The 12,039-nt window shown below is 32.1% G+C and overlaps 1 protein-coding gene across 1 annotated transcript; it reads right to left on the reverse strand.

The window, feature by feature from the left end:
• Nucleotides 1–448: 448 nt before the first annotated feature.
• On the reverse strand, nt 449–7,454 carry LOC102623504 (phosphoglucomutase, cytoplasmic). Its single transcript, XM_052435130.1, has 18 exons — nt 7,192–7,454; nt 6,242–6,323; nt 5,784–5,839; nt 5,146–5,259; nt 4,929–4,991; nt 4,410–4,529; nt 4,190–4,290; nt 3,621–3,680; nt 3,420–3,519; nt 3,152–3,309; nt 2,971–3,066; nt 2,605–2,668; nt 2,372–2,453; nt 2,090–2,265; nt 1,940–2,016; nt 1,311–1,443; nt 1,055–1,171; nt 449–959 (listed from the first exon to the last, which is right to left on the reverse strand). The coding sequence occupies exons 1-18, from the start codon at nt 7,270–7,272 to the stop codon at nt 888–890; spliced, it is 1,752 nt and encodes a 583-aa protein (XP_052291090.1). The 5' UTR covers nt 7,273–7,454; the 3' UTR covers nt 449–887.
• Between the last annotated feature and the right edge of the window lie 4,585 nt (nt 7,455–12,039).

Consider the following 12,039-nt stretch of genomic DNA (forward strand, 5'->3'; position numbering starts at 1 on the left):
AATAATAATAATAATAATAATAATCATAATCACAATTACAATAATAAATAATTACAATAATCAACTAAGGTCATTTTAATAACTTATAATAATCTATTATGATTTGAAGACAAAATAAACACATTAATAATAATCAATAATAATACAACTCATTATGATTTCAATTTCTACAAGTAAATAATTTATGCTAATTCTCATTTTCATTTCAATTCCATCCCATTCCAATTACTGATTAGTAAATGCATTATTAAGATTTAATTAACTAATAATCATAAGAATATATATATATATATATATATATATAGAGAGAGAGAGAGAGAGAGAGAATGCTTCTCCAATGCAGACATCCTTATTTTTTAAAAATATAAACATATTATTAAATCATGTGATTTAATAGAATCATTTTAATTAATAATATATGCGAACAAAAAAAATGAAGACACTTGCATACAAGAATGATTATATATATATAGTAGTCCCAGCATTTACAGCATTTATAGGCTTAACAAGATCCCCTGCCTAGAAACCGTATATAACATCAGAAAGCTAAACCCATCCTTACACGCTTGTCTCAGATATCATAACGTTAGAAAATTTAATAGACAAAACAGATGGTTTGTTAGTTAATTAACAACATCCAAATTATTTTGAACATCAAAAATTTTAAACTGCAGATACTCTTTGTTCCAGATACTCTCGTGTTTATGTCAAAGTAGGCAGAATGACAAACATTAAAAAACATTTGTAACTGGGTCAAGGGCAGAGTATGCAAGTTTCAGCTGACAGTTCAGTTGTATAATGCCTGACATCATCAAGACAAAACCCCGTTTATTGCCAAAATGGACTTTCCATCTCATGGATGGCTCACGTGTAGCAGCACTATGTGTTTATGTAATGACGGTAGGCGCTGATCGGCCAGTGAACTGCTCCATTTTAGAAAGCTTTAGAGCAACCTCCACCTGAAACGATACATACATGTTTGAAGTCAGTCCAAACGATTAATAAGAAAAATGGATGGTTTAGTCGTAACTGGGTGCGGACAAAGCTCTCTTACTAGAGGAGCAAGCGCCTCCTGAGAATCTCTGCCAGTTTTTGAAGGATCCTTCTCATACTGCTCAATATAGAGACGGATGGTTGCACCTTCAGAACCAGTCCCCGAGAGGCGGAAAACCTGTAGAAGTTTCCACAGAGGGGAAAGAAGAATAAAACAACTTCAGTCAAGTTTCAACAATTCTCTAAAGACAATCTGAGGAAGTAATTCACTCAAAATTCCATCAAATGCAGAACCTAATTTATGAGAGTCCACTTACCAATCGCGATCCGTCCTCAAACAAATATCGGATACCCTGGTGTTTTGAGATGGAACCATCAACAGGATCTTTGTATTCAAATTCGTCTGCATTGACAACCTTCGACACATCTGAACAGATCCCCTTCACAATACTGCATGAGAACGGCATGTTAAGTACAGAAAATCTGGTTTATTCCGATGCCAGTTGTGATAGCTAATTCAAGGTTGTGAAAAAAGGAAACCACGAACAAGACAAACACAGGCCTTACGACAAAAGGGTTAACACTCAATAAAATCCTGAAAAAACAACATAAATTGGCCATGAAGATCCATGAGATTGACTAATGCATCATTAAATCCAAACAATTAACAGAAGCTGTTCCCAGTGCTCCATATTGAAGAGTACTTTTTTGCTTCCTGCTTTTTAAATGAATGAGTCAGGGAATACTTATACTGTATCCAGAAGTTAGTACCAATTTAGAAGCTTCAAGACTTTCCATGCAGAAGTAATATAAAGGTTTTTGCACTTGAAATATACACAAGCAAAATTTAAACGGCACCTAGATTACAAAAGCTGACCACTTCTTGAGAAGAATATTAACTTGAAAAAACTTGCAAAATTTTTTTAAGAGTGTTTTACAAACATACTCATTAACTTCAGGAAGTGAAGACTGCATTTTGACCAAATTTGCCATCAATTCCTTTGCTGCACCTGCATCCACATTCTTCAAGAAACAATTTGAACAAAATTAAATATTGCTTCAGATATTTATTGTTAGTAAAATAATTTCAAAATACCTCATAGTCATATCGAGTGTAGTAGTGGCGACCATAAGTAGCCCAATGCTTGCGAACTATATCTTCAACTGTCACAAGCTTTCCCCCATCAAGGTTTTCCTTATTTTTATGAGCAAGAATGGATAACCAGGCCAGAACAGCCCAGATTCCATCTTTCTCACGTATATGGTCTGAGCCTGTTCACAGATGTTTTTATTACTAAACAGCTTTGTTCAAGTATCCATTGATCCTTAATATTGAAAACATATTGCCTCATTGATTTAAAAGATGCCAAATACTAACCAGTTCCAAAACTTTCTTCCCCACAAATTGAACATAACCCATCATCCATCAAATTACCAAAAAATTTCCACCCTGTTGGTACCTGGTGCATTGAAGCAAGAAACCAAATTATGTGGCATGACATAACAGCAAAGGACAACCACCAAATGAAAGTCTGGTAAATGATATTACCACCAAATGAAAGTCTGGTAAATGATATTACCACCAAATGAAAGTCTGGTAAATGATATTACCTCAAAGAACTTCAAATTCAAGTTCTTGGCTACAACATCTAGGGCAGCTGAGGTTGGCATACTCCTACAAAATAGCAAATCAAACATTGATTTTCAATTTTGATAGAAAGAAGTGTTAAAGCTTAAAGAAGTATCTTAAATGGCACCAAACACGTCATAGGACTAGCAACCTCCAAACAGTCCAAACATGTCATCCGGTACACACTACAAACATATTCACAATGTGTGTGTGTGTGCTTTTTTTTTTTTTGTCCAAGATGATTTCCTAAAGACTACATTGATTGAAACTTACTGCTCTAACTGCATATGATTTATGACAGCATTTATGCAAGTGGTAAGTGCAGCGAAAGCAGAAAATTGTTAGACCTGGCAACTCCCTTCAAACCAGCAGAAAAGTAGGGTATGGATTCAACTGCATTTGCAGCAATGATGGCAACTGAATCTGATGGAGTAACAAAAAACCTACCAATGCCAAAGAAAATTGTAAGTGCCAAATTTATCATTTATGTGAACCTTCTCTTGCTAAAAAACCAATGAAAAATGCTACCTTTTGCCAAGGATCATGTTACGATCCGCATCACCATCAGCAGCAGCACCAAACTCTGGCGGTTCATCTTGAGTGTTTGATTTACCCAATCCCATACGAGCAACCAACTCTTTTGCATAAGTCAAATTGGGATCTGGATGCCCTCCCCCAAAGTCCTCCTGTTTGGTATTATTTACGGACAAAGGAAAAAGTAAACTCATTAGAATCGTAAAGCAGAAGAAAATTGATCAAACCTTTGTAGCAATAAACAGATAAAAAATAACTAGACCTTTGGTGTGCAGTTTAACAACGAGCTTTCTTGTGCACCAAGCTCTTCTACAAATATGCGTTTGGCATATGCACCGGCAACTCCATGTAGTGCATCATAGCTTGAATAAAGATAATGTAAGAATTTTCAGCATCCAGCAGAAACTCAAACATATTCCAGAAAAGAATATCATGCACCATAGAGACGTGAGAGTCAACGTACCAGAATGTGAATTTTGGAGATGAAAGTAGCTTGCGGATCGCCTCGAAGTCAAAAATTGACCTGGCAAATCACAAGCAAAAAAGATTAAAATCATTTTTAAAAAAAGGGACACTGTACACTTATCATCAGGATTACAATAAAAGAAAGAAGCATGCTGCAATCAATTTTTTTCCACCCCCCCCCCCCACCCCTCAGAAAATACAAATGACTTTTTTTCTCGTTACCCATTACAAGGCAACACTCGACACCTTGTGGATATCTTACAACATAAAGCAGCAAGTGAGAAATATGGCTATAACCATATACGTCCATCTATCACATACTAAAAGATGATAGTACATTAGCAAAGGGTCAATATTCTATTAACAGAGAATGTTTTATATAGTTTGCACAGTAATAAGTTTGCATAAAGAAAGTCCATTCCCTTAATTTTGCAAAGCTCACAACAACGGGCACCTCATATCAAGAAGTAAGAAAAAATGAGAAAGATAGAGAGAGAAACATTATTAAAACTAGTTCCTGGATCAAATGAAGATAAAAAGAGTGTGTGGGTAATGAAAAGAGCTTACTTCATCAATTTCACATAGTCACTAGCTGAATCAAAAACTTCAACATCAAATTGTCCCTCAGGCCCCCCAAAGCTGGTTACACCTGCAGCAGAGATATCCACCTGGAATACATAACAAGAATTTTAACAAAGAAAGAAATTAGGGGACTACACAACCAATAGATTGATAAAAACAATAAAAAGGAGTAAAGGGAACAATTTTGACTGCAGGCGATATATACATCTGGTAGATCTTCTGCAATTGAGTACTCATTTATTGTTTTTGTGTTCTCATAGATCTTATCGGTGATTCCCTCCGGAGCAGGTCCTCCATTATCCATGTTGTATTTAATACCAAAATCCTGGCATAAAGAACAAAAGATGAAAAAATTAAAGCTCGGTGTCACATTTTAAATTTTCAATCAATTTGGAGAGACAACTGTGGCTACTTCAGCTGTTCAAATAAAATACCAAATAAGTTTCTCTTATTCCATCCCTTTACCAAATGCATAAAGAATTAAGATACATAACATATCCATTTATCATGCTAATCAAGCCTTCACTCCATTTCCTTCATCTGGAACAATTCAGACGTAAAATTGGTAGCAAGTAATGACCAATATAGAAACACAAGAAACCACAAAAAAAAGAATATATATATATATAATAATAATAATAATAATAATACAAACAACAACAACAATAAAATCAGTAACACCAACAACAATAAGACAGAAATTGTAAAAATGAGCATACCCTACCTCATTAGGACCACCTGGATTGTGGCTTGCAGTCAATATAAAAGCCCCCGTTGCCTTGGATCCCTGAAATGGATATTTATAGGTCAAAAAGTAGTCATTACAACTTTTTATGTTTGGATATCGTTATGATTTTGAACCAGCTTCCCAACACAAAGAATATTGTGAAGGTAAAGACATATCGTGGATTAATGTAAGAACTTTGGCAAAAAATACTCACATCAGACCCAACCCTTTCGCGAATTACTGCTGATACAGCAGGAGTTGAAAGCAATCCGTTTTGACCAATCCATACACGTCGTACTCCATTTGCAGCTGCCATTTTAGTTATAATCTGCAGAACAGTACAGTGCTTTAGAAACAAATAATTTGTCAATCTTGAGCATCATGCATTTATGAATGCAATGAAATGGATAAGCAAAACCATGGCACAGAAGGTCTTCAAAAATATCAACGTAGATCATAAACTTAGATTTTGATTAGCAGAGGTGCTTCAGTTATCCTCCAAGTCATACACTGGCCCAGAGGCTGTTCTATCAAATTAAAAAACAGTTCTATCAACTCTTTTGTATAATGGTGGATTTTAAACACCCTTTAACATAAAGAAGAAGATAATACATCTCACTCTTAGTAAGAAAATAATTATCATGCTCTATGAACAAAACACCATGGACAATCTTAGTTGTTAGATTCTGTATACCCTCTACTACCTCAAGTATTCATATTGTGGATTAAAATACACAAACCCCATTTCCAAGCAAAAAAAAAAAGTACATGCTACAAGACAATTTAAAAATACAAACGAAGAAAAAGAAAGTTGGCATGCAATGCCTCTTTTGACACAATAGGTACAGATACCTGAATGGCATCCTTGGAGTAGTACCGGCCATCACCAGAAACAACAAGTGTAGCACCTACTCACATGAACAAACAATTACTCGTTCAGCTGTAAGCATGTGGTTAATTTATTCTACCTAATTTTATTCAACAAGAACATCAAGAAAAATAAAGACCAATATTTCTTTGCCAAATACCAAAAAATAAACATTGAATTTAAGTTTTTTTTTTCCATTGAAAGTTCCCAATTACTTCATAAAGTGTATGAATGGAAATATATGTTAAGCTAAATTCTACAAAAGAAGTCACAAAAACATTTACGTAGTTTAGAAAGTACATCATACCAGGAATATCAGTTATAAACCTTAGCAAAAGATCACCATCATAGCTATGTAATCAAAAAAAGAAAAAGAAAGAAAAATGGTTTTCCCAAAAAAAGAGGGAAGATATTGATAAAGCAACAATCACGGAACTATTACCTCTAACTTTTTCTGCCGACAGGGCATTGAAAGTAGACTGAACAAAATTGTGAAGGTAATTTGGTTGCGTAAACACTTTCACCTAAAAAGATTCAGCCAATATAAGTTAAAATCAAAAAGAAAAAGGCCCCCTTCACAACCACATGCTATGAAAGAGAATATTCTTGGAAGATAAAAAGACATCTTACATCATCCAATTTCTAATTGAGTAGTGTCTAATAATGATATCTTCATTAATTATCCAATTAAATTGGCTCCTTAAAATTCATAACATGAACTCATTCAAATTAAAAAACAATTTCAGAGATGATGGATAATGTATGGCAAACAGATCCAATACCAAACCGAACAAGCCATCTACAATAGTGTGTTTTGTGGACACTCAAATATGACTTTGTCAAGCAGTTTCAACCATATCTGCAAACAGGCCATTTTACTAGCCAAAGCTAATTAATTAGTCCAACGAATGATAGAAAAAATAAAACAAATAAATAAATAATTAGATCATGCAAAAACAATCTTCTGGTAAGCGTCATCAAACACCAGCGCCAGCAGATACTTCATTACATAATCAAATTTATAAGCCAAAAAAAAAATTAAGTATAGATTAGATCTAAAGGAAACACAAAATCTGAATAATAATGCATTAGCTCTTCTGAATAGTAATTAATAAGTACAAAAGCCAAGACAACTTTAATTAAAAAAAAAACAATTGATCAAATAATTCAGCACTGTAAAAGTTCCAGCGACAATTGAATCTACACGAACCTTTAACAAAATATTATCAGTCTCAACTAAGCTCTGATTCAATACAACAATATGCATGAAATCAGCTGATCGTAACCGTTGATCAGATTCGATTAGATTAACAAATTAATTTCGGAAATCATAGAAAATAACGATAGATCCGACACAAAATCAATAATCAGGAATCAATCAAAAGAGTAAACCTTCTTACGGAGACCAGAAGTTCCAGGCTTCTGGCCGTCGATAGGCGCGGTTTCCTTTCGCGTAACGTTGAACATCACCATTTCGTGAATTCGATTGATTTCGGAAATTGGATTGTCTTCCCAGTGGATTCGGGTTTGGAAAATAGCTCAGTGGAGCTAACTGCCTTTTATAGGATGCGGAAATAAGGAAGGGACGCGTGTGCGATGCTATTTATGCTTTTTTTTTCTTTTACATTTTTCTTTTTATTTTTTCATTTTATTGTTCTACGGAATGAGTGAGAATAGGATGACGGACATGGTATTGGGCAATTTAAAGCCTCACGTAATTGTAAGAAGATGGGGAAAGAGCGGTTCCCGCGGTTACGATATCGATTCTCTTGTTGCCCGCTTTTCATTGGATAAAACGAAATTATTTAAAAACGTTTTTTTTAATAATTTAATTTTGTCCTAAATTATTTGTTGAAATTGTTCATTAAATTTAACTTACCCGGTTATCTGTCCCAGATTGGCCAGCCAAAACAAGCGTTTTCGAAATCACTTGTCAAGGCCCGAGGTTAATGAAATCTAACTTATTTCATAGGAGAGCCGGGATTTTACTCGAAAACATGCATAATTGTTTGAAAAATTATGTAATTAGTCTTATATAGAGAATAGCTATTTTAACATTTAAGTCTTAATTTAAGTTTTAAAATATACGGCATTTATATATTAGATGGTGATCAAGTAACTTTACAAGTAATAATAAATACATTCCAATAGATGAGAAATACATCAAATTGAGAATCAAATATTGGGATCTATAATATTATTGTTAATTTAAATAGTTTTATATTTTAAAAATATTTAATTTATTTATTTATGATTCACAAATTCAATTCAATCCGTCAAGATCATTAAAATAAAATCAAATCGATGAAATTTACAAGAATTAGCGAAAAATTAACAAATTTACTCGTCTTGTATGTATCATCTACTTGATTTTGGTTAACATATTTTAATTTTTAAAATTACTTTTTGAAAGGAAGTTTCAAATAATTTAATGAATGTAAATAGGTTTAAAAAAAGAAAAGCACCAAACATGTGTGTGTAGAGTAATTACCTTTTTAAAAAACTTATTTGTTTTTTTTTTCAAATGATTTGAAGTTTATTGATAATATATATATCAAAACCAATTAAAAAATTAATTTCCATTAATATTTAGAGAGATATTCATTTAAATGTTTGAATTCTCCGTAAAAATTTGAAAGCAAAAGCTCACCACTAAATTATGATGAAAGATCCTTCATTTTAAAAACGCAAAAATTTAGAACACACCTCAAGTCCTCAAAGGTCATTTTTTGGGGTCCGGCTATGTTGCAACTGTGGCACTGTACCATAGTTGCAACATAGTCAAGTCCCATTTTTTGATGAAATTAGAAGTCATAAGTCATCTAAAGCATTGTACATCTTCTCTAGACAAGCCAAAAGGAAACCCAGCAAAACAAAAATTAGTCCCCAAGTGTGTAAAAGCATAATTTTCATTTTTTTTAGTGTTGCCCATATGAGTATCACAGACCCACATGATTATTTTCATCAATTATATTTAAATTTTTTATTTCAATCTAATCAACGCTTGAATGACATATTATTTTATATACGAAAGAATCTGTGTACGTGGCATCTCTTTTACAAAAGACGTTCCTATTAAGAAATTATTAAAAAAATTGAACTAACAAATTATTTTAGAAAAAATTAAACTTGACTTCATACCAATAAAATTAAGTACTTTACTAAAATAATTTTATAAATCAATACTTATATATGCTACAACAATAAAATAAAATGTTATAACTATTATGGAATAATTTTAATTTTTGTGGATGTTTATTAAAGCAACATTCTATCTTCCCACAAGCAACCTTTAACCTTCTTATAACTCTCACTATCTCCCTAATTTAAAGATTATTATCTCACATAATTATAACATATTACTTACTATTTTATGATTGTATCAAAAAGACATTTACTCTTTATTTGTATATATTTGATTTTGAATAAAATTTCTCTCTAGACATTGTATCTCTTATTTGCTTTTTCTCTTTCTCTTCCTATATTATTGTGCTTGTAATTAATAAATAATTTAACAATTACTTTTATTTTTAAGATATTACATAATTTTAAAGCAACCACTACTAATAACCATCACTACTTGTCTGATGAGGGAGAAATTTTATAGTACATCAGAGATACTACACCCAATTAATACAAGTATGATATGTAATTCAATTAAATATAACTACCAATTACGTGGTGATTTTTCAAAATAAATGCACAAATAACGTATATACATTAATTGGGTGTAATACCCAGGTGCTCTAGAATCTCACCTATTGAAGTTATTAGTTATAACTAATACAATTGAAACCATTAGCAGTCAATAGGGTTGGGCATTTAGTTGGGTTCAACTCGAAGCAAACCGAACCGAATGGTTCACAAAAACCAAATGGTTCAGAAATTTCTAAATTAATTGGGTTTTGTTTGATTCAGTTTAAGACTGAACCAAACCACCAGGACCAAACAATTAAAAAAAATTAAAAATAGAATTTATGAAAATTAAAAATTGAAAACCTTAGCCTAAACTAGATCAATATACAAGTTCTTTAACTCTTGATATGGTTAAAGTATTGATATTGACATAAAATTGGTAGTCTTTTCTTTTCTTAGATATGACAAAGAACCTTAATCAATTAGTTCTAGAAAATGAATTTATGGATAAACTTTTAGAAGGCATGTTTTGTGAAATTTAAATTTAAGTTTATTTTAAGTAGCTTGCACAATTTTGATTTGCTTAAGTTTTGTTAATGTAGAACACTGTAAATCAACAAATGTGTATCATTTTGGTGTTCCATATTAAGACTTGAGTTAAACATGAAGAACATTTAGATTATGAAGTTGACGATTTTATCTGTTAGTTAATACATGTAATTATCAATGTAATAGCATACACTCTATTTTTTTTTCTTAATTTGTTGGTGCTTTGACTAATTGATTACTTTGAGAGATAATGTAAATATTGTGGACCTAGAAGTTGAAAGACTAATAAATAGTGATTGGGAAAGTGCTTAACTCCTCATTGATATTAGAATTTTGAAGGTTCTTTTGTAATTTATAGTGGATTTTTAGATTATTGTTAGACTTTATTATATTGTTTATTGTTTATGATTTATAGATTCAAAATTATTATCGTAGTAATAATATATTACTATTATGTCCTTTTTTATTGAATATATAAGGTAAAATTACTTGAACCAAAATAAAACAAAACCAAACCAAACCAAACCGAATTAATTTGGTTAAATTCAATTCAATTCTAGCGTTTAGTTCGGTTCAATGGTTCATAAAATCATGAATCAATTGGTTTATGTTCGGTTCGGTTCTGAGTCTAAACCGAATCAAGTCGGATAATGCCCACCCCCAACACTCAACTTGTCCGCCACTCTACCTAGGGTAAAGTATGGATAATTTTCGGACTAGAATGAAATATTTATATTATACATTACTATATCAAATAAGATTTTAATGAAAATTACAATTCCTGTGGTGGTAAATGGTCTCAAACAATTTTTTTTTTCATTTTTATGAATCTAAAAAACTTGAATTAAGATTTGTAAATTATTGTTATGAATAGTTAAAAACATTAATTCGTTGCACATAATATATCATACATATGTTTCAGTTTAATATGACACCCCTCATGTTTGAAAATCAATTATATTTTTTGTACAAAGATTAGAATAACCCTAAAAAGCCCACACAAGTATATGCCTAACAAAAAGTGACCTAGGTCTATTGTAAGTAAAATACCCAAAAGGCAGGTTTTCAACAAAATGCAAAGGTGTGTTTCTACAAAGAGTGACCTAAATCAATTTTCTACAAAAAGCAACCTATGTCCATTCTTTATAAATAAAAGGATCTAAATCAATTCTAAGTAAAACACCTAAGGGCAAGTTTTCGACAAAACGCCAAAGGCCTGTTTCTATGAAGAGAGAACAAAACGCCAAGGTGATTTCTATAAAGAGAGAAGAAAATGCCAAAGCGGTTTCTATGAAGAAATACCAAAACTCTAAAGGAGTGTTTCTACGAAGATTGACCTAAGTCTATTCTTTATAAAGAATGACCTTGGTCCATTCTCTGCAAAAAGTGACCTATGTCCATTTTTATACTTAAGTCCATTCTAAGTAAAACATCTAAAGGACGAGCCTTTAACAAAACACTAAAGGCGTGTTTCTACAAAGAGTAATCTAGATTTATTCTTTATAAAGAATGACGTATATCTATTTTTTACAAGGCAAGACCTAAGTTCATTCTTTATAAAGAAATACCTAAGTCATTTCTGAATAAAATGCCCAAATGGTGAGCCTTCAACAAAAAGCCAAAGGTGTATTTCTCAAAGAGTGACCTAGATCTATTCTTTATGAAAAATGACATAGGTCCACTATTTTATAAAGAGTGATTTATGTCTATTCTTTCTAAAAAAGGATCTAGGACCATTCTAAGTAAAACGCGTAAAGGATAAGTCTTCGACAAAGCGCCAAAGGCATGTTTCTACAAAGTACGACCCATGATTATTTTCTATAAAGAGTGACTCAGGTCCATTTTAAATAAAATACCCAAAAGATGAGTTTTCGATAAAGTGTCAAAGACGTGTTTCTACAAAGAGTGATCTAGGTCCACTCTTTATAAAAACAATGACCTAGATATTCAGCAAATACTCAAGCTACCTGAAAGTAAGATTCTACAAAGGTTGTATACTCTTTATGAGGAATCATCATGAAAACCGAAGTACTCAAGCCTAATAAAGGTCAAGAG

The sequence above is a fragment of the Citrus sinensis genome, chromosome 2 (genome assembly GCF_022201045.2).
Source record: "Citrus sinensis cultivar Valencia sweet orange chromosome 2, DVS_A1.0, whole genome shotgun sequence".
In the NCBI taxonomy this organism is placed as follows: domain Eukaryota; kingdom Viridiplantae; phylum Streptophyta; class Magnoliopsida; order Sapindales; family Rutaceae; genus Citrus; species Citrus sinensis.